Source organism: Eumetopias jubatus, unplaced genomic scaffold (genome assembly GCF_037043125.1).
Source record: "Eumetopias jubatus isolate StellerSeaLion01/CBP00866 unplaced genomic scaffold, mEumJub1_p1.0 scaffold_11, whole genome shotgun sequence".
NCBI lineage: Eukaryota > Metazoa > Chordata > Mammalia > Carnivora > Otariidae > Eumetopias > Eumetopias jubatus.
Window position 1 is genome coordinate 123484109 of NW_028274817.1, and position 27032 is coordinate 123511140.

General features: G+C 40.9%; 1 protein-coding gene across 4 annotated transcripts in view; it reads left to right on the plus strand.

Annotated features, from left to right (window-relative positions):
• Positions 1-460: 460 nt before the first annotated feature.
• NLGN4X (neuroligin 4 X-linked) overlaps positions 461-27032 on the plus strand; it is a 212176-nt gene continuing 185604 nt past the window's right edge. For 2 of the 4 annotated variants that reach the window (XM_028115065.1, XM_028115066.1), the window contains exon 1: positions 461-932. In XM_028115065.1, the coding sequence (XP_027970866.1) occupies positions 461-932 (472 nt within the window). Of the gene's footprint in view, positions 937-17685; positions 17728-20312; positions 20325-27032 lie in introns of all 4 variants that reach the window. The other 2 variants (XM_088028522.1, XM_088028521.1) reach the window with 2 other exon arrangements.

Below are 27032 nucleotides of genomic sequence, written 5' to 3' on the forward strand. Positions count from 1 at the left end.
TTCTTCTCCGTGGAGATGTGGGTGGACAGATTCATCAGTGAATGAGCATTTCGTCGAGTGATGTTGAGTGTTGCAGGGAAGACCTGTGGGTTGCTCGGCTTCCCTTGGCTTCATTATTCTCATCTGCTTTCTTTCCCCATTAGGCGGACTGCTCTGCCTTGGAGTTTTCCTAAGGAATCCTTGTCCTTGGGAGGTGTCGGATGGTCACCGTGTCCTTGGAGCCTCACACCTGCTGGAATTCCCTTCCAGGATTAAGAGAGGGCTGCTCTCTCCTGCAATGGGCTGCCGAGAAGACAGCTGGGTGTGTCCTTAACCTCGGGCTCTGTCTATGACCCATCTCGGAGGCTCCTCTCCTGGGTCTTCTGCTCCCTGGAAAGCCCTCTCTGTCTGCAGGCTCGCTTCCCGGCTTTGCTTGCTTGGAGTTGCATCACACAGACCCCCACGGATGTGGCAGTGAACAATGTCGAGACCCAAGGGACTGTTATGGCTGCCACTGTTCTTCACCCCGGTCTGCGTCATGTTGAACTCCAACGTTCTCCTGTGGATAACCGCTCTTGCCATTCGCTTCACGCTCATTGACAGCCAAGCACAGTATCCAGTCGTCAACACAAATTATGGCAAAATTCGGGGCCTAAGAACACCATTGCCCAATGAGATTTTGGGTCCCGTGGAGCAATACTTGGGGGTCCCCTATGCCTCACCTCCCACTGGAGAGAGGCGGTTTCAGCCCCCAGAACCCCCATCCTCATGGACTGGAGTTCGAAATGCCACCCAGTTCGCAGCTGTGTGCCCCCAACACCTAGATGAGAGGTCTTTATTGCACGATATGCTGCCCATCTGGTTTACTGCCAATTTGGATACTTTAATGACCTATGTTCAAGATCAAAACGAAGACTGCCTTTACCTAAATATCTACGTGCCCACCGAAGATGGTAAGTACTTTATTGAGAACAGAAAACAGCACCTGCTCACTCGGGTGTCAGATTGGCCAAGAGGCATTTAGAATATCTTGTGCATGATTTTTTTCCTATAACCCAGTTATTTTCTTTTTCATATTTTGAATGTAGCTATTGCCCTACCTTATAAATCATGACACTTGTATTTATTGAGCATCTAGGAAATGGACAATGCTATAATTAATGACTTAATTATTATCATGTATTGCCTTTTCAGCATGGTAACAGGGTTTCTTTGAAGTTGGTCACCAGTCTGAGCATACACAGTTATGTAGTATACCTGCATCATCTATAAAGGAAAATGAAATCTAGAGAAAACAATAGAATTAAGAACATTATCATGCTCGAGTTAGCAAACTGAAGATTATAAGGCATGGTTTCTTTTGCTTTAATGCCTTAAGATTTTAGCTTTCCCTCCCTCCCTTCCTTCCTTCCTTCCTTCTTTCCTTCTCCCTTTCTTTCTCTCTCTCTCTCTTTCTCTCTCTCTCTTTCTTTCTTTCTTTCTTTCTTTCTTTCTTTCTTTCTTTCTTTCTTTCTTTTTCTTTCTATTGAGGCTTGAAAGGAAAACCACAGATTGTTTTAAATACAGAAGCAAGGGATATTTCATAAATGGTTGGATTTCTTTGTTTAGAATCTGTGTTGCTAACATCAATTTGCACCTTGTTTCCTCCCAATATTCACAGCAATCAAACGGCAGACGGGTGTCCTTAGATGATTCTAGCTACATTAGGAAATAATGTGCTTGCTTGAACAAAATGGCTCCTGTGTTTTCAATAACACAGCAGTGAAAATCTGTAAAAAACAATGATGTTTGATTTATTAATTTAATCCAATGGTAGTAAAATTTGATTATCTCCTTCTCTGTGTAGGTTTCAAATTAAAAACATTTTTTTAGAAAGGCTAACCAGACTAAAGTTACACCACAATATGAACACATTCCTCATTTACCATTTGCATGTGCTATTTTTAGACAAGGAGCAAGAAAAGCCTGGAACATAAATCTTCCTGGAACTAAAAGAAGTAATTTACAGAATCAGAGACATCATCTACTGTAGAAACTGCAGTGTGTCCTTTGCAACTTTTAGGGGAGAAATTCCATTTTTCTTTCCCTTGAATATTCGAAGAATGATTTTCAGTTGAGATTTGGCTAAAGGTCTGAAAGAGAGGATTACATTATCCACGATCTCCCAAGTTGTCCTGGACCCGCCATATTGTGCTTTCTGCACATATATGCTACAAGGTAGCTCACGTAGGGTGTCTTGAAACGCCAGGCCCGGGTTGTGTTATCGAGATCACAGAGAACACCCAGAGAAAGAAATGGGAAGATGGTGCTTTATTATATTCGCAATCTCTGGTGGGTGGGGCCCTCGTCATCATGGGAAGAGATCACACAATTACCTTGCAAAGTCTAGGTCTGAATGCGACGTTCACGGGTTAGAGTGACACTTGGATGCCATGGTTGCACGCAGTGCTCGGACCTGCCTCAATGAGTGCCTTGTGCATAAGCGTGGGCAAAGCTCACTGCACCCAAAACCCAATGACACGCCTCACTTCTAAAGTCGACTGGTGTGTGGTCTTTTTCGTCATCAACTGTGCCAATAAAAAGCAAAAAGAAGGGAAGGCAGAAAAGGAGACGGGGAGAATAAAGCAGGATAAATGATTCAAATCACTCTCCCAATACAGTTGCCTTGTGGATGTCTAAGAGCCGGCGACTTCGTGGGCTCCGCTCCCGGAGAAAAATCAGGAACCTCCCTGATTACAGAACCACCGTGGATGTGCAGTTGTGTGGCTCGAAACCATAAACAGTTGGGCCATTTCACTGTGGTTTAGTACTGAATAGGAATTTGGGCATATAAAAATGTGAAAAGTGCTACCCCATGGAAAAGCCATCGCACCTTAAGAATAAACCCGGGGCCACCTCTTTACGTTTTCCGGGTTCTCAGAGCATGTTTGCCTGCAGTACCTCGCACAATCTTGACAAGAGAATCAGAAATCCAGTAGGGGCTGAAAAACGTAGAATCTGTTTTCCTACAATATATAAATACTGGCATTTTGTACAAACAACAAATCACAGCCCGTTGGGTCAGGAGTTTTCTAGTTTCTTTTCTTTCTTTCTTTCTTTCTTTTTTTTTTTTTAATATTTGCATCCATTTGAGAATCAATGTGGAGCTTTAGATATTTAATTATTGGCTATTCACTGAATGAATAAACTCCCCGTCCTTAATAACACATGGAAATTATGGCATCGTGCTGATTCTTCCAAAGGCCTCCTTTTATGGGCGATCTTATCATATCAATGCATTGATTTAACAGTGTAGACAGCAGTACTGGATATTCGGAATTAAAAATTCCACTCTGATACCTCAGTTTTTTAGATTGATCTCTCTGCATCACCCAGGTAGTGCAGGTGATGACCAGGTACAAATGGACTTCACTGCCAAAAACAGTTCTGAGTACCTAACTATGCGCCAGGCATGCTTTAGATGTTAATGGTTGCAAAAGACACAAGAATTCCTAATTTCGGGACAAGTGTCTACTTGGAGGCAGAACATGGACTCTCCCAAGGTGTCTCCATCCTAAACCCTGGAACCCGTGACTCTGTGACCTTCCATGGCAAAGGGGAATGAATTTAGCTTGCAGGTGGAATTATATTTGCTCATCAGTTGACTTGCGGATAGAGGGAGCATAAGTTGGATTACCTGGGTGGGCCCAGTATTTAAGAGCAAAGACCCTCGATTAGGGAACAGGGAGACACAAATCATCAGAGCTCATGAGCAACAATAAAGAAACATCTAGCCTTCCTGGCTTGGAGGATACCAGGAGGCAAGGACTGTGGGCCGCTTCTAGACGCTAGAAAAGACCAGGAAATGGATTCTCCCCGAGGGCCCCAGAAAGATGCCCAACCACGCTTGCCACGTTGATTTTAGCCCCATGCAACTCTGAGCTACAAAACTGTAAGGTAGCACACGTTGGCTGCTCTGGGAAGCGGCGACATTTGTGGGGGTGCATTAGAATCCTATTTGAAATGCACAGTCAAGTCCCTACCCTAATTGAAAACAAAGTAATCGCTGAAAAAATTATATTGTTGTGGGCCTTCCCAACCCCTACCCTTTCTGAGACTCTTCTTTGTTTCCCTTTCAACCTCAAGTATTATTGATAGAAAAACGCTCTTATCTTAATGCTGGGTGGTTAAAATGTGCTGCTTGCTGCATGGGTAGCAAGAAGACAATACTAGCCCCAGTTTGTGGGCAGACACTTTGCAGATTTGAGGCATTAAGATATAGTGCATGCATCCAACCTTTTTGTCCACTGGGTTATTACAGCGTCAGGGCAAATCCTGCTAAATGCCATATTTAGGAAATACGGTGATTTTACATAGGGATGTCATAAAGGGACATTTAAATTTACCCAGGCACCTAAAACAAATTTCCAGAGTCAGTGTCCACGGAGGACCTACAGCAAAACATCAAAGTTGTCCTCTTAGGTCTTTAAATATCACCCACAACGTCAGCTACACCTCTCAATGGCTTCTTGTCCTATTTGCACCTATGCTAGCTAAATATTTTGGGCTCCCCACTCTTCCTCTCTAGACCTCAAGATCTGATCTGTTCTGGGCAGAGTGACTCTTTGTGCTATTTTTTGTTTGTTTGTTTTGTTTTCTTCAAGCTTTTTAATGTAAATTTGGTTCCCTCCTCCTGCTGAGCTTATAGGAATAGCTCTAAGAACATGACTGCTTGGGTTAAAAATGCCATCTTGTCCCCTTGCCAGCCGAGGGACTCGGAGGCAGCTCCCTTGGCTTGTCTGTGCCTCCCATTTCCTTCTGTGTCTGATTGAGAAGTGCCAGGAGGTTAAGGCATTCATCCACGTAGAGGGCTTTACCCTCGTATCCTGCACATGTAACCTCTCTCTAGTCCCATGTTCGTGGAACATAATTAATCATCAAAAAGGGAACCAGAATGTACCAGAGAAATTGCATGTGCACATGGGGTCTAATATAAATGTCAGCCCCGTGCATAATACATGTTTCCTGTCTAGAACATAATTATTTACTGCAATCGTGCAGGGGTCCGCTTAAGGAATAAGACCAAGGGACCATCATTTCTGCCAGGACTGAGTATGGCTTTAACAAAAGGGAATTTAGAGGGAATACAATTTTTTTTTTCAAAGAGCAGAGAATTATTCTGCTCTGCTTTATTCCTAAGCTTTGTCTTTTTCAGCCTCAGTTGTGAAATGAATTTCCAGCATCCTATGTGAGTTATAGAAATTAATTATCAGGAAAGCATTAAAATTCATTTCTTGGGAGAGTGGCTTAGAACATCCAAAGACAATAGTACTCTTTTTTTTTATGTGAGATAAAGGAGAAATTAATTTCCTTTCTCTTCTCATCAAGTCACAGGTATTCCAATTGTATGCAGATACCGGCAGAATCCAGGTGACAAAGTAAAACTTAAGTGAGTTAACACAGTGAGACAGATGTTTTAACCAATCCACATCAGCATGCAGCGATGTGAAAACAGTTTGGTGATTGCCGTTTTCATGTGTCACCTGGATGTTTGACGTTGTGTAGACGTAGCTTGTGAGGGAAGGTAATTATGAAAGATGATGGAACAAATATCTCCCTGACAGGGATTCACTGAAAGGAATTTAGTATTTTGTGAAGACAGTTCGACTGGAGTGGATTTCTGAAAACATGCATTTTTCCATCAGCTCAGAAGATTTTGCCCATTTGAACATAGAATCTTACCCTTATTGACAGTTGAGCAATTGTGTATGTTTAGAAAATACTATTTGGGTAGTGTGAATTATACTTGTTTGGAAAATAGAGCAAAATCATTCCCTAAAAAGAGACTGATCCCTTACTTTCCATCAGATGGACTGTAACTCCATCCCATTTGCAACTTAGATGTTTCTCACAATTAGGACAAGTCTCAGTTACGTAAAATGTGTTAAAAACCCGACTCCCCATATGGTGCATATCATAAACAATATTGCAAAAGAACGTTTAGGATGGGAACTGGGCACGTGACTGGTCTGCTAGAATCTGTCCGTTTCCAACAATTTGCTCATTATTTTCTTGCGCACTCTTGCCTCCGGGACACAGAAGAGCTTTATTTGTTGCCAACTCATACCGCTAGTTCAGACACGGTCATTTATTTTCCGTATTGTCTTGGCTGAGACAATATTGGCTCAATATTTCGTGACCTTGGCTATTAGTAATAATAACACTCCTGGTATACCTCCTCCGAATGTTGTTTAGGGTTATAGCAATTTTGGAGTAAGCCGCTGGATCATTATAAATTATGAGTAACAATATAATTATAGAAATAATGGTGAAACGGAAAAGGTCAATATGTTATACACTTAATTTCATGTGAGTTTTAATATGAATCTCCTTACATGACCGTTCACTGGAAGATCTCGTTTCTCGGGTACGGTGGTCCGGAGTAGGTCCCTGCCTTCCTACTGTGTGTTTTGGTTCTAAACCGGGCTGTTTTCACACTGGATTTGTGTCACGTTCCTCCTCTGTGTGTAAGAACACTTGTCCTTGGTGCACTGACCTCTAAACTATAGCAAACACGAACAGAAGGAGAGATTTCCTTAGCTTTGGATTCGAGGACCACAGAGGGTGTGTGAGATGCGAAACAGTGACCCTACGTAAATAAATCAGATCCACAGGTCATACACGGAACTCACAGGCGACAACGGGGTGGGGGGGGATAGTCTGAGTGATCTATTCCCCTACTAATACTTGTTAAGGTAAAGGGAGATGAAGAGTCTCTATTTTATTAAGTCAATCAGATATTCTATATTTCTTTTCAGAGAAATAGGTTTCCACAAACGTGAAGCAGATTTCTTAAAAAAAATGGGAAAAAATTCCTATTAGATTTCTCTTTGGAAAAGAGATATTTGGAGAGTGAAGGTATATGGTGGGGTGTGTGTGTGTTTGTCTAAGGTGTTGGAGGAAAGCCAACGAGAGAGATCCACAGTTCAATTAAGATCAAGTGTGTTATGATTTTTGGGAAAGTCAACTTGAACGGAGGAACTCCTATACTGTTCCGTCCTCGCTAGAATCCCCAAGCATTGTGATGTCCCAGCTAAGCAGAGCACCCTCTTGTCTGCTGGGAATGCAGTCCTGAGCACAATACTCAACAAGTCTGCCCTGGGGGGTGGGACAGGGTGGTGTTCCCATCAGAAAGGGAGGGAACACAGAAAGTCTTGACTCTTCTCAAGCAAAGGAGCTTTTGTGGTGCATTTCCACAAAAGAGGAAAATGCTCATTAACCCTCTTTCTTCCTTAAATGGATGCCTTCAGCTACGCTCTGCTCCATCTCTTTTGGGACCTAATCATCACTCCACCCAAAAGGGATCATCCAGTATTCCCCTAAATTCCCATCCACCTGCTGTGCGTTGACTTTACTCCCACCTCAAGCCACGCCATCTATTGATCTCCTGACCTCAGCTCTGATTCTTTGTCTTTTCTTCCCTCTTTCAGCCCGTACACTCCTGAGAGCCCTCTTAGCTGACTCATTTAAACATTATTGATTTGAAAAAAAGATAAAAAAATAAAAATTATTGATTTGAAAAATGACTCTTTGCACTTATACCACACAAGGCATTGGACCAGTCCAGCTGGGGATAACAAGGAAATGTAAGCTCTTTGCTTGGAAAATGAAGGAACCCCAGCAAAACTCGAGGTTCAGAAAGTGGGCAGAAGAATTCAGAGAGTTCTTTAGGATTTCAAGAAGAAAAGAAAAAAAGGCAGGTAATCTGTAAGTTGATGTTTTCCATTGAGGATCCATGATGGAAAGTTTTCCACCAATCCTGACATGAATACACAAGGAATACACACCTATGTTGTACAGTGAGGAAATGGTTTCTGAGTCTCCCAAAGTAAGCTCCTTGTTTATTGCTTCTCTAGATGGGCCAAGACATAAAAAGTGCAAAAATGGGAAGGAGGGAGAGATAAAACCTAACAAAACGATAGAAAGGTGTATTGATAGTATAATGTAATGATGCAAAGCACCCACTTGGGTGTTTTTTGCATGGTTACATTTTTTTTTAATGCATGGTTACATTTTTGACATTGGAGGATTCATAACTGGAATTCCAACCCAAGGAATTCTAACACACATTTTTCTTCTCAGCAGACTGTGTGGTGAGTTTAAATCAAAGAACGTAAGGTTCCATTCTTACCAAATTCCAATGTACTTTTATCACCTGAAATTTTTAAAAAAATCATTTATTGAAGCTTTCTGTCTTCCCCCCAATTTTTTCTCTACTGAAGTACTTTTATCACTATGTTTTGTCATGTATCCAGGTACCATGCAACAAAGTTATATTAATTTTGCATATTTAAAAATAGTTTAGATCCAAAAAATAGAAGCAAAGCACAGACAGAAAGCTGTGTCTTTCCCAAGAAAATTTAAATGTTTAAAATATATCAACGTAGAATAGATCTTTCCTCTGAGCTTAAAGCATATAATAATGAGATCAAATTCCAGTGTAGCACAAGTTGTTTGCATTTCATCCATTTTTTTTCCCCTAAAGATTTTATTTATTTATTTGAGGCCAGGGAGAGAGAGAGAGGGAGAAGCAGACTCCTCACTGAGCAGGGAGCCCACGTGGGACTCGATCCCAGGACTCCAGGATTATGACCTGAGCTGCAATCAGACACCTAACCCACTGAGCCACCCAGTCTCCTGCATCATTTTTTTTAAGAAAGGGATTTTGGCATGTTGACTATCATTGTCGGAGTTTATCTGCAGTAAGTGATGGAACCAAGCAGGACGTCCACCCCAGAATTGTAAAGACCTCCACGTGGGAGGAACTGAAGGGGTCATTCCATCCCCAGTCCTCTGCAATGCGGTACCTCCCTATTCTTGACACTCTGAAGCCCTACGCAGAGATGCAGCCTCCTCCCGTGTGTTGGTAGAGTTTTGATGCAAACATTATTTTACAAGTCTACACCGGCAGTAGACTGTAGAACTTTAAAAAAAAATTATTCATTCATTTATACCTTCTACAACTATTCCTGGGCATCCACTGTGCTGTGGGCATTGCCTTCCAGCCGCCACCCACACTCAGGGGAGAGACACAGACAAGGAACATCAGCCAAGCTGCCAGGATCACCCCAGGACTCCTGATATATTGCCAGTGCCTACCTGCACCAAACCATCCTCCAAGTGGCATTGGTATGAGCAAAGCTGAATCTCACAAAGCAAGACATTGCGAACAGAACAAAGTCCCTGCTGTTACCAGGCCAGCGATGAGAGACGGGCAGTACGTACGTAACAGATACACAGACACCCACTAGGCTGTAAACCTTTTATAGGCAGGGGGACATTGGCGAGATAAAGGAATGAATGCATTGTGTGTCGACTGGTACACACGGCACGAATGAATGAACGGGAAGCACCTGACCACGAGGCGGTTTTTGAACCTGGCCCAGAGAGACTTTTGCAGCTCTATGAGAGCGTTCACTTCATTGTTACAAAGGGTTGGTGACCCATACCTGTGAAATCTCTACCAACAGAGCTGGAGCAATTTGGGAGGCTGCTTTCTCTCACTCTGTTGCTTGCAAAGTCTTTGAAGACAAGGTGTTATGCCCTTTCTGGGCCGTCTTTTGCAAACCTCCTCAGCAGGTTTACCTTCCTCCTGCAAGTGGCTTTGAGACCTTCCCATCCTCCTACCTAGCTTGCTGTGCATAGGCTGCCCATGGATGATTTGTTCTTATATGGAGCTCTCAGTAACCATGATTACTGCTGACGTCCACCAATAGACATGCATTTGTATGTACTTTTTTTTTTAAGATTTTATTTATTTATTTGAGAGAGAGGGGGGAGTACATGAGAAGGGGGAAGGTCAGAGGGAGAAGCAGACTCCCTGCTAAGCAGGGAGCCCCGATGCGGGACTCGATCCCGGGACTCCAGGATCATGACCTGAGCCGAAGGCAGTCGCTTAACAAACTGAGCCACCCAGGCGCCCCTACTTTTTTAAAAATATATCAATGTGTGTCCTAAATATACCCACAGTCAATGTTAGATTTTTGTTGTTGTTGTTCTTTTTGTTTGGCAAATGCATGAAGCTCTTGGCTTATGTGTATTGTGCCTGAAAGTTCCATGCTCTCCCAATTTTTTAAAGAAGTAGTGTCCTCGTTTATGACAAGGTTTAGAAAGTAGTAGAAAATAGGATCCCTCGGCTTCCTGTGACAAACTGTGGGCACAAACCAGGGCGAAGCGATTTGCCGCTATGGCTGAGCTCACCCCTCGGGATGTCGACTTGCATCATCTCTACCAGTTGCAGCCACACCAAAGTCTGTCCGCTGACGTTTCCCTAAAATAACCAAGCCCCAGAGGTGTTATAAGGGAAGGCAGCTTAAAATCATGATAGAACGGCCAACAAGCTAATTGATTTGTGGTTTTGAGGAAGCAGCGCTTTGCCTGATTTTAAATACTGTCGACTATGATTTGATTTCATGGTTCTGGACTCCTTTCCAAGAAATTAATTAAAGTTCACAGGTTAGAATCATTGAGATGAGAGGAATCATCATCTTAGAAGGCTTTCTCTAGACTTAGGGGAAAATGAGCTTCCTCCAGCATTGTGTTCTACTTAAGGCTTTGTTGTTATTATTACTGTGGTTCTCATCACTGTCAACAACAGCAATATCATCATCATTGATATTAGATTATCTCTGAGGAGACCTTATGTGGTCCCAGCCCAAGAGAAATTTGGGATCTACAGAATTTGAAATTGTTATTCTAAGGCTGCAGAATATCATCAGTTAGAATCTTTTAAAAACATTTACAGATCATAGCATGGCTATTAATCCTTCAAACTTTTCTCTTGTCGGAGGGTTTTTGAGTTGATCTGTGTTACGGGTTGAATTGTGTTCCCTTCCCCCCCCCCCAAAAAGAGGATATGTTGAAGTCCTAATCCTGGAACCTATGAAGGTCAGCTTATTTGGAGATGGGGTTTTTAATAGATGTAATAAAAGTAAGATGAGGTCAGACTGTATTCGGAAGGACACTAAATCCATTATGGGTGGTGTCCTTACAAGAGGAGACACAGGGACAAAGACAGACAGAGACACGTAGAATATGATATGAAGGTGGAGGCGAAGAAGTGAGGGATGGATGTCCTAGCCAGGGAGCTCCAAGGATCACTGAAAACCACCAGAAACTAAGAACGGAGAGAGACAGACATCGTGATCCCCAGACTCTAGGCAAGTAACCAACGCTGCTGACTCCGTAATTTCAGACATCAAGAAGAATTTATTGTCCCACTGTGAGGACTCTCTAATTTCATACATCTGTCCTGCAATACAGTGGGACAATAAATTCTTGTTGTTTTAAGCCACCTGAATTTAGGGCTGAATCGTTGCTATTAGTAACCTGTCATTTTTGGTTTATCATTGGTTTTCTTTTGTCTCTCTGTGATGCTATTTCCATACAGGGCAAAAAAAAAAAAAAATGGTCACCAGCATTTCCCTGTGATATCACCCTTGAGCTCTGAGAAGCACATTGGCCTGGGGATGATGCCACTGGCCCAGTTGGGGTAACAGGCCAACTCAAACCAATTTCCAAATCTAGGGGGGGAAACACCCTTGGATCGGCATGGTCTGGGTTAGCATTCATTTCTGAATGGGGAGAGGGATGTGTGAGTCCAACAGGGCCTACCTTAGGGTGGATGTAGGTAAGGTAACTCCCCCAAGGAAAACAGGATGCTAAACAGGCAAAACCCATTGATGTCCATTACCCTCCCTCCTATTTGGAATAGAAACTAGACAAGAAAGACTGGTATGGCTTCAGGGGCGGAAAAGCGCTACCTAAGGTAGTTCTTCCTTTTTACCCCAGAGAAGACCCCGAGGATTTGAAAATGGGAAACTTTGTTTATGAGTTGTTGCTGTTGTTGTCTTGTAAGCACTGGGGACCCCTGCGTGACACAGAGCGATAAAGTGACAGGAACGTCTCACACATCAGGAAATTGATACTCAGACAACGCTGAGGCAGGACCACATTGGGTACTGCACTCCAGAGGGACGTCTGGATCTGGAAGTTGGCCTCTGGTGGCAAAGCAGAGGTAGCATGAGCCATAACTCCAGGTAGAAAATGTGCCCTGAAGGGGGCCAAGCTGTTTAGGACAGGGTGTAACCTACTGTGTCTACTATTTCTTTTAACCATTCCAGCTAATGGGCTAGGTTTACCGAAGGAGTATCCAATTTAGAGAGTTGATCTAGGGGAAATGAAATTGAATTTGAACAAAATCTCAGCCCAAGCTTTTAGAAGGGGGAAGGGCTTGGTAAGAGTTGCATTGTAGGGCACTGGGCAAATGGCTGACAAGGTGGCGTCTACGGAATTCTGCAAGAAGTGGCAAATGGTTGACAAGGTGGCATCTACGGAGTTCTGCAAGAAGCACAGGACATCCCACTCAGCATCTTCCTTTGCTCATTGAGCTTCTCTGAGACTTTGAGGTGGGTGGGTTCTCAGGATGGTGATAAAACCTGGTCTTCAAATCTTGTGCAGCTCTGTCAATCCAAGTAGGTGCCACCTAGACCCTTACTTCATTGCATTTCTTTGGCTTGTTTGTTAACATTTCCTTCTGTATGAGCCCCTGACATTAGCAAAAGTGCAGTTCATAAATGTATTCATTCAGAGCATCCTTACAGAGCATGTTCTAATTGGCCACTTTCCTGAATGTGGTACCATCTTTTCCCTTGCAGATCATATGGGGGGAAGGGGAGGATAGACAATGAACCAGAATTACCATTTCGTATGATCAGTGCTGTGATGTGACCAGTTGGAGAGATATGGGAACATCTGGGAGGAACATGTTTCTAGACTCAGAGGTCAGAATACGCTGAGGAGAACTTTGAAGGACAGCAGATGGCCAAACTGGTGAGTTAGGGGGACTTCAGGTGGAAGGGACAATGTGGTCAAAGATGGCGCCTGGAGGCTGATGTTAATATTGATTCTCTTGGCTGCGCATGATTTAAGAGACTGAGTAAGTGAATTTGAAGTCTTGGCTCAGCCAAACATCCAAAGTACAGTCACTGTTGTGGTCAGTTAATTGATGATGGCATGATCCCGTCATCAACTGAGCTACAGGGACTATTGGTCGATGTGATCTTATGAAAATTGAGAAACCCAACAAGGATGAGTGTTCGGGGAAAGAAGGGCCTCACTTCCTTTCAGAGATGTGAAACAAGAGGGGAAAATATGACTCATAGTCGGGATCCATCATGCTGCTGCCTATTTTTGCCAAAAAGGTTAATGGGACACGACCTTCCCCATCGATGTGCCTAATTTCTGTGGCTGCTTTCACAGTACAATGGCAGAATCAAACAGCTTCAAAAGAAGGCATATGGTCCACAAAGTCTAGAATATTTATAGAGAAAGTTTGCTGACCCTTGATGTAAAGGGAAATCTTCATGAAGTCATTCGGGTATCTTCTAGTTAATGCATAGCATAGCAGGGTCCAGAGTTGCCATAGCACAGTTGTTCTCAAACTAACCAGGAACCTTTTCATAGCCAGACTGCCAGGCTCCACCCAGTCTGCTACTGACTCATCATTTCTGGGGATGGGCCCCAAGAATTTGAATTTTAATGACTGTGAAGGTGATACTGACAAAGATTTTGTCATATAATAGTCATAGCAGATATGTTTGTGTATCAATTAGAGTCATATTTATAGGGCTCTTTACATGATGGCTAATGATAGGATTCATGATATGAAAAATAGTCATAAATAGGGCCTCAGAAAATTGGACATGAAACATTATTAAACCAAATATAAACAAATACTCCTTTCTGCCATTAAAAAAAGATAGGAAAAAAAAAATAATGAAACCCATTAAAGAAACCATGGTCCATATAGCCTAGACCAAGGTAAATTTCTGGAGTGACCTCTAAGAGCAACTAGTTGCAAAGTGTATCTGTAGGCAGTTAAGAGACACACAACAAGGGATTGTTGGCTATAGATCCTTAAAATCAAATTTTAAGGAAAACACTGATAGAATAGTGGCCCAAGGACACAACCAACCCATAAATAAATAAATGTAGGCAGTAATAGTGGTTGTAGAAGTAAGAATAGTAGATGACGATTTTGATAATAGTGGTGAAAAAGACGATGGAAATGAAGATAATCATGGCCATGATTATGATGATGGAGGTAATAACAACCATCCTGGTGACGATGGTAATGATCTTTACGTTAGTGGTGATGGTGATAGCCATGAAGATGGTGATTGATGATGGTGATGGTGCTGATGATGGTGCTGAAGATGGTGTTGAAGATGGGGATGATGATGGTGTTGGGGATGATGATGATGGTGATGTGATCATGGTGGGGGTGCTGGTGCTGGTGACAATGATGATGGTGATGGTGGTGGTGGTGAGGGCAAAGAAGATGACATTAGTTGCTATTCAGAGAATGAGTTTTTTTTTACAGCAAGCACTTTGCACTAAAGCTTGTGCATTTTCTATCAGTGAGTGCACCTAATAGCCCTCCAAAGTGCCAAGTCACAAAGGGGAAACATAAAGCTAGGAGTAGCGGTTCATCCTTTGCCTAAATCACCCAGTGTGTAAAAGGGAAAAGCAGAATTCAGATCTAAGTCTTTCTGAGAGTTTCCCAGGTAATTTTCTTGAGAGTTATTAATGCAATTTAATAAAAGCAAACACCATTTTACTGATAATATTAGCAAAGCCATAATAAAATAGTATTCAGTGCTGAAGAGGATGTGCATGCATGACTTCTTTTGGTAGGCGTTTTTGTCAAGTGCTACATAGATTTTTCAAAAAACAGTATAACAGTATGTGTGAAAAAAACATTTTGAATGCCCATAACTTTTGAACCAGTAATTATATCTCAAGAAATCCACCTAATGAAATAATGATTTTAAACGCTTTTAGAGATTAATGCCTAAAAACCTGTGTTTTGTTATGGTTTATGATAGGAAAATAAAAGATAAATAAAAAGAGATGTAAGTTATGACATATTCCTGGAATGAAGTACTGATCAGCCTGCTTTCATTTATAGCTCTGTATGGAGAGTCTGCCTCCTTCATTGGTAGCTGGATGGCCTGTGATACGTCATGAACCAATTCTAGATCTATCCTCTCATTTTCACACGACCCCTAGGACCCCTACAAACACACGTAGTCCGTGGCTCACTCGGCGATATTGTCTTTAGGTTCTAGATCATCAGCTTCTTAAATAGTATAGGGGAGTAGTTGACATGCAAGCGAACCCGGGGCTGGTGCATTGAATACAGGGTTGCAAGGTATGTGGGGTCTTAACAGGAGAATATCTCAACCTGGACTATGAGCAGGACCTCACTCAACTCTTTCTGGAACAAAGTCTTGTCAGTCTTCTCTACAGGAATTCTTAATCTAACTTTATAGCAGAGCGATGAACAGCAATGACAAAAAAATGAAATGTGCAGGGTCTATATTTACAACTCATATTTTTTAACAAGTCGGTTCCTCACGGATAAATATATACTTTCCCCCAAATTTTAGTGACAGCAAAGTGTGTATGGTATCTGTCATTCAGTCACCCCCGGGATCAATTCCTACAGAAGCAGATTGGAACCAAAATGCGGTCAATTTCCAAAGGGACAGGGAAAGGGGAGAGAGTCCAACATTTCTTGACCACTTGCTAAAGTGCCAGGCTCTATAGTAGGCAATTTGCATGTATTACCTCATTTATCCTGTTCGGGAATTATCTTGTTGACAGCAGGAGTCCCATGAAGGAATATTTTTAAGAAGTGAAATGACAGGCTCTGATTTGCATTTGGAGATTAATTACTCAGGCTGCCAGTTATCCATTAACTTGCCCAGCTTGGCCTAAGCCAGCATCGAGATGGTGTAATTTGATTTATTCTGCAGAGAGGTGACTTGCCCCTACATTATCTTGGCCTGCTGCCTGAATTTCTGACCACTAGAGACTTATTTGCTTAGGTTAAGGCATCTCATTTCTGAAACCCATCAAAGAAGTGAGCGTGAATTAGATTATCGACGAACTTGACCAGTGGGTTCATTTATGAGATGATGAGTTTGCCAAGCTAGTTTATTAAGAAATGAGGCATCTTTTAGGGTAAAGTAACACTTATGGGGAGAATGGAAGACCTTTATCTCAATGACTTTCTATTTTTTTTTTTTTTTAAGATTTCATCTATCTATTTGACAGAGAGAGAGTGAGAGAGAGAGATCATGAGCAGAGGGGAACAGTAGAGGGAAAAGCAGACTCCCCACTGAGCAGGGAGCCCAACGTGGGTCTCGATCCCAGGACCCTGGGATCATGACCTGAGCAGAAGGCAGACATTTAACCGACAGAGCCCCCCAGGTGTCCCAATGACTTTCCATTTTTAGTCTTTGTAGGAATAAGTCTATTGGTAAATACACTGAGTGGTTGGTTCTGCTTCCTAAGTTAAGGCTGTAAAAAAATTTTATCAGTGTTGAGCACTCTAGCAAGACCATAGGGGAGTATCCATAGGTACACTTAAAAAGAAAATCAATCTTTCATCCTTTGTAGAAAAAATAAGCTATTGAGTATTGCATGAAATAGCCAAATTTAGCTATTTCCATTAGGAAGTGACAGTTCCTATGAGCTTTTTCCTCTACGCAATCATTATAGCTATTCGATGATATAAAAAAGAAATATTTTGGCCCTTTTATATACAATTGGTACAAAAAAGTCCACATACAGGAATACGCTAAAGAATGCCCTACAAAAAGAAATGTCCAGCGCTATTAATGAAATGAATCAGTGGTCATTAACATGGGATTTGTGATACATTTTATATGTTCTTGATTAGACTCAAGACCCGAAGAATAAGGCCTAATTGATGAAAATGGGCTGTAATTTTATGCTTTTAATATAATGGCCTCTGGCCAAATCTGGACAAAAGAAGAGCATTCCATTTGTTGCTTTAGATTTGTTTCTCCCATCCTCCTCGAAAATAGAAATGATTTACAGTTTTAATATATTTTTCATGTACAATTAGCATCATTGTTGCCAGATTTATAGAGGAGAAAGGAGAACAGAGCTGTAGTGATTTATTAGGGGCGCATGGAACGGCATTAATGCTACCAGCAGCAGAGTTTAATGGGAAAAAGTGAAAACACAAAAATCTTAAAAATTAAAAGAACACTTGGTGTTAAAAGCGTGTTTGCTTTAGGTAAGCCCTTGCTTGGTCTTACGGGATGCCTTTTTTTTTAATTTTAACAGCAACAACAAAAAATGATATTCACACTGGGGACTTCTTTCCATTTCAGGTTTCACGTGGAATTTCAATATGGTAAAATACATAATGTTGTTATACGGGGAACCCAGGGAAAATCCAGTTACGACTGACATTTTTGGGATATTTTAACAATTCGGTGTCTTCTTTCCCAGTTGGCATAGAATTGAAAACCATGTCGTCGAGAGCAAATAGATTTAAAAAAAAAAAAAAAACATTCCCATATTAAAAAAAGAAAATGTCGGGCTTATGTGTTTGTTCATGATGTTGCTTTGTGTATTTGTTTTCTTCGGAAGACTCTTTCATTGGATTTTGGAAGATGAACACATATTTGCCCAGAGGTGCTCATCACAGACTTAACATTTCTTCACTGACCACCCGTCCTTGGTTGAGACTGCGGAAGTAGGCAGAGCTTCCTTGGAGTTAGAAACTCTAACACCCGCTATTCGGGCATTGTCTTTTAAGAGAAAGAGAGCCATGTTGCAGAAAAGGAGGATAAACCAAAGATGTTGCTACAAAGCATCCAGGTATCTGTGAATTTAATGTTCTGGAGGAAAGACCCTAATGAGGGGTAGCTCTTTGCCTATTTAGCCAGTAAATGTGTGCAGACAAAATCAAGCATCAGTAAATAGGCTCAACCAAGCTTGCTTCCAAAATGCTTTCTCTGCCTCCGGACCTCGAAGGTAACTCCTGGGTGCATTGTGGATTATCCGTCCCCTGCATTGGTCTTCATCCTTTCCTGTTTCGATAGATGGTATGCTTACCTTTTAAATCCATCAGAAGTAGTATTCTGTGGACAGGGAAAGGATGGTGTTAGTCCCCGTGAATCTTCCAGGCTGCTAACAACAGAGACCATAGTTATCTGTGAAAACATACACGAATCTCGGCATAAACATTAGACCAGCAGTTTCTTTTCCACTTTGGAAGGATCACTTCAGTTTCCTCTGTAGCTGTTGTACTTTACAGAATCGTTCCCTCTAACATCTCCTAAAACCACAGTTAGTAAGCACCTCATTCACTGTGGATTTTAGCTGTGGGAAATGCCCACTCATGCAAGGCTGGAGTGTTTGCAAGTGGTCCCAATGTTTTTGGGGAGACAACATGACAATACGTTGCAAAATGCCTTGAAATACATTGCACTGCAAGAAGTAATTGGACAGGTGCCGAAGGATGAGTGTATAGGGATTTGCATTGTCAAGGGCTTATGATAGCCAAACAAATAAATAAATAAATACAAAATGGAAAGGCTACAACAATTTTTAACAGTCCAGAAATTGTTATATAATTATAGGTGTAATACAAACATGGAATACTAGCCATTAAAATTTCATTATAGGATAATATTTAGTGATATAGGGAAATACTCAGAGTGCAGTAAGTATTATGTTAAAAACATCTAAATCATATTATCTTCTGTTGGTCTTGCAACTTTTTCTTTTAAGTTCTCTTGTACAAATTACTCCGGACCTTCTCAGTTTTATTTCATATAATGACAAGAACGGAAGATGATGACAGGTTGGCACGTTGTGTGCTGAGAATCTTTACAGAGGTGTGAACAGAAATGCTGGGGGAGGCAGGAGGAACCTGCCAGGCAGCTCTGTACCCTTTTATACCAGCCCTTAAGACCCCACGTCCTGGTTCTGTTTTAACCCTACAGCTAAGACTGTGAGCGCGCTCTGCTTTAAGTAGTCCACCAGGGTTTGCGTGCACACTGCAAATCTCTTCTCTCCTCTGTGTCCTATCCACGACCGTCATTTCTGATATTCTTGAAACAGGAATCAGTAGTTTCGATTTAGCAAAGATTCCTCAACTTTTTTTTTTCCTCCCTTATGTCTTTTTCTAAGTAGGACACATTTAAGAAATCCTGACCTCTACCCCAGCATCGCAAAAATGTCCTCCTACTACACATTTCTCTATGAGTGTTAGAGTTCAGGTATACATTGTTAATCCTCACAGAGTTAATTTTTTTATGTGTGGTGTGAGATAGGGATCCAGTGTTATTTTTCTTCAAAGAGAGAACCGATGTGTTCAACATGTAATATAAACCATGTCTCCTTTTCCAGTGATTTGGTGTCAGGGAGCATCCTAATAGGGACATAGGACACACAAAGGTATTCTATTAATAAGCGGGTCAGGATATAAGGGGAACCAGCAGAAAGTAGTGCGGTAAGCCTGGAGTAGCCATTTTGACGAGCCCTTACGAGAAGTTACAGATGCCCATTTGGGTTGTACTGGTCGTACCCCCTGCTAGGGACGTGCCTGGAGGTTGTACATACATTCTCTTCTCTCTTTCTGCTTCCAATCTCCCTTGGTTTCCCTCAGGCAAAGCCAGAGGCAAGAGTGACTCCCTATGGGTTCATGGCAGAGAACCTGAGGATCTCTGTGGGTCTGAGCTCGAGAGAGGAAATCTCAAAGGAGTCTGCCAAAAAATAACCCAGTACAGAGTTCTAACATCCACCGCATATGCATAGGGCAAGCTCTGTGTTTTATATTTGGTGTGGCTCATTCACCAGTCTGTTCCCGCAGTAGGCAAAGGGTCCCTCATGTAGAACACAATGGCTCTATGCTGTTGTCCTTCTACATTCTCTTTGCATTTGTAGGTGCCTATTCTTTTATGGACAATTTAGAATCAACGTGTCAAATTCTGCAAAATTCTGTCATTTTTGTTGGGAGTTGTATTGAGTTGAAAGATGACTTTAGGAAGAAGGGACATCATTCCCCATCCGTGTTAATTTTCTCCTCCTCCTCCTCATTCTTCTTGCGAATAGCATCTTATTTTGTATGTCATTTCCTACTCCTGCTATAAAAGAATGTCTTGCTTGTATATTCAGAAGTCTTTTTTTGGATTTTCTGTTATTTCTGGTAGCTTATCTATCAGATTGCATGGATTCCATAAAAGTGACCATACTGTCTACAAATCATGACCATTTTCTCTCTTCCCCTTTGAATATTTATACTCTTCGTTGCCTTTATTGCTGTTGTCACTGCATTGATTCAGGACATCCAGTGCTGGACTGAACTGTGTTGGGGCAAACTGACATCCCTGTTCATGATCTTGGAGGAAAGGAGTCCAACACTCTTTAATAAATGTGATATTGACTAGATGTTTTGGGGAAAGGGCCATTATCAGGTAAAAAGAAATTATCTTCTATTTCCAGTTTTCTACTAAGTTAAAACATTTTTTAAAATCATAAATAAGCATTGAATATTGTTAGAATCATTTCTAGCGTCTTTAATGGCTGGTCGCAAGATTTTTCTTTCTTTCTTTTTTATTTTTTTGGTTGAATAACACAGTAGGTGTTTTGTGTTAGGGCATTTTGGAAACAGCCCCGTGTTGATCATAAGGTGAACTTTCAAAAATCTGCCAGTACTTTATTGTATTGGCTTTGTTAATATTCACTTAGGATGGCTACATCTTTATTCATAAGTGAATTGATTTATAATTTTGATTTAAATTCAAGTTTGACTCAGTTTCTTAGTGTGATCTTCTGGTCTTGTACAGTCCTTATAGTTAAACTAATCTTACAAAAATATTTTGGTTGCTTCTTTTCATTTTATATCTTCTGAGCAAAACTTCAGAAAGAACCGAGTTACTAGAAATTGCTTGAAAATAATCTTGACTGTTGAGTTTTTATGTGGGAGAATTTTTTATTACTATTTTGCATTAATAGTCTTTTTTTAGATCTATCTCTGTTCTAGAGTCTTTACTTTTTCTCACATATTTATTTAAATTTATTTTTTAACATCAGCACTTATTAAAATATTTCTATTTTAATATTTTTATTTTATTTGGAATTACTTAAAGTGAGTTCCCTCACTTTTCAAGATTATTCATTTTCATTATCTCTGTTTTGCTTGATCAATGTTGCCAGAAGTTTGCTTATATTAATAAGCTTTCAGTAAACTAGCTTTCATTTTGATAATTAGCTTGACTCTTTCTTCGTTCCCTATTTCACAGATTTCTACTCTTTATCCTGTATTATTTTCTGATTGAGTTGGATTTATCCTGTTCCTATTAGTTTAGCTTTTTGATTTGCCTCCATGGCTCACTTATTTGCAGTCTTTCTTATTATCTTGTAAATGTAGTTGAAGTGTTAATTATCCCCATAAACACTTCTTTAGACCTGTCAGACAAATTTTCACATGTGACACCTAAATTATCATGGGATTTCACGTATTTGTATTTTTTTACTTTTGCTTAAAGGTACACACACACGTTCAGCGTTCTAACACTTTTATAGGGTGTTTCTATCAACTTTTATTTTATTTGATTGTGTTCGAAGAATATATTGCCGTATGGTGCTCCTTCTTTAAAGTACCGTTTATGAATGGTACCTTTTCGAATCATTCTTCATGTGCTCAGAGAACACTTAACGGGATTACTCAGACATTCTGTATCTCCCGTTACTCTTTGATCTCCTACGTCTATCCGTTTCAAGAAGGTGTTAGGGTAATCTCCCACAATATTTTTTCCTTAACATTCCTTTATTTTAGGCATATTGTATATATGAATGCAAATATATGAGAGAGATTATTGACTTTTTACATGCTTTGATGTTTTACTGGGTATGGTCATAAAAGTGTTGGTGATATCTTCTTAACTACTGTTGGTCTTCCAGTCTTTAATGGCGAATTGTGACACGTATAATATTTTTGTCTCATCTTAACTTTGCCTCCTGGATATTTTTCAGTCCTGTTTACCTTCTGTTTTGCATTTTGGATTTCTTCATTTTCAAGTTGAGGACTCCTCTTGTGTTACATATATCTATTTAAATATATCCATTTTAAGTTTATCTGTATGTTGATAAAGCTATTTGTTATCCTATTTTGTCAGTTTATCCCACTTCTAATTTCCCGGCTGCCATTATGATACAGCTTATAATTTTTGTCATCCTGTTTTTGGTTTTCTGTTTACCACCTTGTTCGATTTCTATTTGTTTTCTTTGATTTTCCCAACTTATGTTGTGTCATCTTTAAGTTTCTATTGCTGATGTCATTGTTACACTAGTCTGTCTTCTGTGCTCTTTTTCCTTCTTACACGTAGGATTCATGAAGTATTCCTGTACTTGTTTGAGAGTGATATCCTGCAATTATATTTCTGTGTAAGACCCATATCTATTCTCATTGCCTATCAGCCTTTTGAATATCCACTCTTTGCTTCGGAACAAAATCTGGAGCAAGCCCACTCCTACCTCCCAACGCCCACTGTGCCAGATTCTAAGAGAACTTTGGCTCGAGATTATTTTGGGATTTCTTTTTAGATTATTGTCTTCTGAGACTATTAATGCTTTCTGCTTACCTGAACTCTGTTGCTCTGTTCCTGATTCATTTCTCTCTTTGCAGAAATAAATTTTTCCAAAATTTTCTCCAAGAGGGTTTAATGTGGCACATTTTGTAAGATTTTTCATACCTGGATATATCTTCGGTTTTCTTTTTCATTTAAGGGATAAATTTTACTGGGTATAAAAGTCTAGGTTTCTTCCTCTCCCTTCACCTTGTTGAAAGTAATTTGCCATTTGTGTCCTGTGTCGCTTTTTCTATCCCGTGTTGGTGTGAAAAAGACCATAGTAGCCATATTGTCCTCCCTTTGAATGTCATCAGCTGTTTTCCTCATTGCAAGATTTAAACATATTCTGTGTGTATTTAATGTTCTTAAAAATCATGATAATTGGTGCAAAGGTTATTTTTTTTATTTGTTTTTAGAAATAGGCTTGTTTAACTTGTACTTTCTGTCTTAAGCCTTGCATTTTCTTGACTCCTTGGAAATTCTCAGCCATGAATTCTAGCCATTACTCTTTGTTACTCTCTCTTGATATGAGTGTTCCTGTCAGACGGAGGATGACACTTATGTTTATGGCTTCCTTATTTTGGTGTTTAGGGGATTTTTCTCCCTGTGTCGCTCTCGTAGGTACCTTTTGGGAAAATGCCTCTCTTTAGGTGCACCTGTGTATTCCTTGGCTGCATTCTTCCATTTCAGTGCAATCTTTGAGCTCTTATGTAAAACAATTTTAGTTTTCCTCTCTTCATATCTCTCTTGACTCACCCCTCTTCATAATCGTGTGTTCCCACTTCCTGTAGCCTCCCAGTGTAGAGTATTTAATACACTTTTTACTGAATCCCGTGTTTGTTTGTGTGGGTCAATGTCCTTCTAATAAATAGATTATTCTATTTGTTTTTAGTGCTTCTGCTCTTCACCTGGCTCCTAAATATTTCTTATGAGTTTATCACTGTTTCCACGGTGCCAGCAGATAGCGTGGCAGGTGATTCATGTTCGAGGGCTGCACAAGAACCCTGCTCTCGATCTAATACCTCTGGGAAGTTTGGAAGAAAAATGGGGTCCTTTCAGAGGTGCCTCTGGAATTCCAGTTCAAGTTCCTGAACCAGGAACATTATATTCTTTCCTTCCTTTCTATCCCTCCCATCCGCATGCAGGCTCTTACCTGAGACTCTGCAAAGTTCAGTTGTAAATACTCAGCCTACTGCGTATGGGGCGTGGGGAGGGGATGGGAACGTGTTTTTCCAACCTGGCTCTTTTCCTTGCCATAAAATCCCCACTCTGGTAGGGAACCAGAAACCTCGGGACCTTTGGTTCTCCTGGGTCTGCACCCTGAACTTCCTGATTCAGCATCATGATGGTAGAAAAAGCAAGCAATCCACCCACACAGTGAGGGGGAGATGAAGCTCTTTCTCACCTGTGAGAGGCTCTTGGGTTGTCAAGATCCTAAGACCTACTTCACCTTGCAAAGGAGTGCAGCCCTGCTATTTACCTCTCCCAGCGTCTCTCCATTTTTGTAGTGATTTCAGAAGAGGTAAATACTTTGATCAGAGAAACAGACAAAGAAATTTAGGTGGCTTGTTCAGAAAATGGAGTGGAAAATTCTGTGACTGCAGTGCTTCTGGAGGATCATGATTTCTGTAAATAAAAGGAAGCCGTTTCCAGATGTCATAAAAAAAAGAAAGCAAGAAAGAGGAATTACTTCTGGCTCCAAGAATATTCTCTCACAGCATCTTGCTGCATCTCCATCTGTTATTGTTAACTTGTGGGCCAACAAACCTACAACAGTCTGGGGTTCTTCAATTGCCAATGGTTTTCAGTGCGTTAGAACCCGATGTGTCTGTCTTCTGTCAGGGTGTATTTCTATGGTTGGCTTCGCATTTGTTCCTACATATACCCTTCATTTAAGGACATCGGGATGATCTCCAAGACCCGAATTGAACTTGGGAAGCTCTTTGTATCAAGACAGAATAACGCACCAGATTGCGGTTGTGTGGAAATCATGACCAAAAGAATGTTTGAGTATTCCAGAATATTGTTATGTTCCAACCCAGGCTTTGATAGACAGTAAGATTTCTCCCCCATGAAACCCTAGGGATAATAGCCTTTTTTATTTCAATTAGATTTTTGTAAAGGCCTTAGCCCTCAAGCAGGATTTCCCCTCTCATCAAAAGATTTTTCATGGAGCTCTTAAAAAATACACCCATGCTTCCTGAGACAGAAGTACCAAAGGATGTGGGACCTTGAATTGTTGACCAACGCTGGTTACTGCAGAAATTGTTTACTGTAGGAGATGTCTTCAAGACCAGCCGTGTTCTCTACACTTTCTTGGGCTTGTGTGAAATCGAAACAGACCACTGTGGATTTTTCATGCTCAATCTTGCTTTGGATAATTTTTCTTTCTTCCCCTTTGCTGGCCAGCGTTCCTAAAAGTACTTATCCCGTTTCCTCTTCATCATGTGATCTGTGCTACAAAATCTGATTAAGAAGCTCACTAGAGTCCTGCTAGAAACAGAACAAAGAAACCCATAGAGTCCTCTCTTCTGGGTTGAATATGGTCATTTGCCCTTTCAAGGTCTGGCATTGGGACAGGTTACTTACCTTCTCAAAATCTCAGTTGTATCTGATGGGTAAAGAGGAGCTAATAATAGGACCTACCTCACAGGGGCTGTTGTAAGGATTCGTGAGATAATTGACATAAATTCTAAGCATAGCACACCCCACTCATGGGAGGTCCTTCCTTAATGCAAGCAGTAACTAATATTATTATCCATGATGACGCTTAAACTGATTTGACTGAGCTACCAGGGAACTCATCCACTCCCAGTATTGATTGTTCTTTCATTCAGTGACTTCTTTGTTTCCTTTTCTTTTTTTTTTTTAATAGCTCAAAATAAGTGCCAGACATGATCTAGGTGTGGGTATAAGGTGATGACTCAAACAGTGTTTGCCTTCAAGATTCCCATCATTTTGGGGACTGGCCTTTAATTTGTCCTGCTCAGAGATGCTTGTGTTTACTTGACATCTTGATTCTTGCCTCTGTTCTGGGTAGCAAGGATTATGTAGCTACTTGCCAAATCAATGATAAGATGTGATGCCTATTTTTTCCCCTGGGGGTTAGTTAATTGCTCTAATCTCCATTTGGGGCCATTTTTGGAGTGTTAATATCATCATAATAAATATGATGGCATTGCCAGTGGTAATATAAATATGGTGGTACCCTAATAGTATAGTAGAGAAGTCATGTCTTCATGATTTATCAGGTCCTGAAAAGTGTTGTACAAAAATTAAAATTTCTGGAATTTTAAAAATTCACATTTACAACATTGCTTACAAATATGTAAGATTGAGCAACACTCGGCCAGTGGTTCACTAGGGATGAGGAGTGGCTCTTCCTTTTATTTTTATTTATTTATTTATTTTTAAGATTTTATTTATTTATTAGAGAGAGAGAGAATGAGAGATAGAGAGCATGAAAGGGAAGAGGGTCAGGGGGAGAAGCAGACTCCCTGCTGAGCTGGAAGCCCGATGTGGGACTCGATCCCGGGACTCCAGGATCATGACCTGAGCCGAAGGCAGTCGCTCAACCAACTGAGCCCCCCAGGCGCCCAGCTCTTCCTTTTAGACATGACATTTACTTTGCTACATAGCCACACTCCCCGCCACTCCCTAATGTGGCCCCAACACTCAGGTTGAACGTGTGTTTCCTGCCTTTTTTCTCCTATATTTTTTTTGAAAGCTCTGAATTTATGCTTTTGATCATGTGGTTGTTTTAGCATTTTTTAAAATCAATAATCCAACATCAAGTATTGACTCAAAAATTCTCATATCTACCAGGTCATCTCACAGAGAACTTAGAAAACATTTCTTTTGACGTTTGCATCAACATACAATATATGTGTAATTATCCAAGTAGATACCAAATATGATAAAGATTCTTCGTAAAATCTTGTATCTGTGAGCGGCTTTATTCTTAAGCAGAGGCGTGTACTCATTCATTCACACATATCTGAGTACATACTATGAACCAGGTACTTTTCCAGGTAGTAAAATAATAGACCCCAGTGGATAACCATCCCTTTCCTTATGGAATTTAAGTGAATAAAGAAGTTAATATGTAGTGTTTTAAGATTTATTTATTTATTTGAGAGAGAGAGAAACAGCATGAGAGGGGAGAGGGTCAGAGGGAGAAGCAGGCTCCCCGCTGAGCCGGGAACCTGATGTGGGACTCGATCCCAGGACTCCGGGATCATGACCTGAGCCGAAGGCAGTCGCTTAACCAACTGAGCCACCCAGGCGCCCAATACGTAGTGTTTTAAATAGCCGTACAAGCTGTGGAGGAAAATCCTAGAGATGAAAGTAGATAGGGAGTTCTAGGATTGAGCTGGTATGATTGTTAAGTGCAGAGGACAGTGGAGGCCAGGCTTGAAGGGAAGACTTTTCTAGAAGTCGGGAACAGCTTTTGCAAAGACCCTGATGTGGTATAGACCTCGTTGTGTTCAAGGAATGTCATGGTGACCAGTGTGGCTGGACTGCAGAAAGAAGCAGAGTGGAGATGAGAAT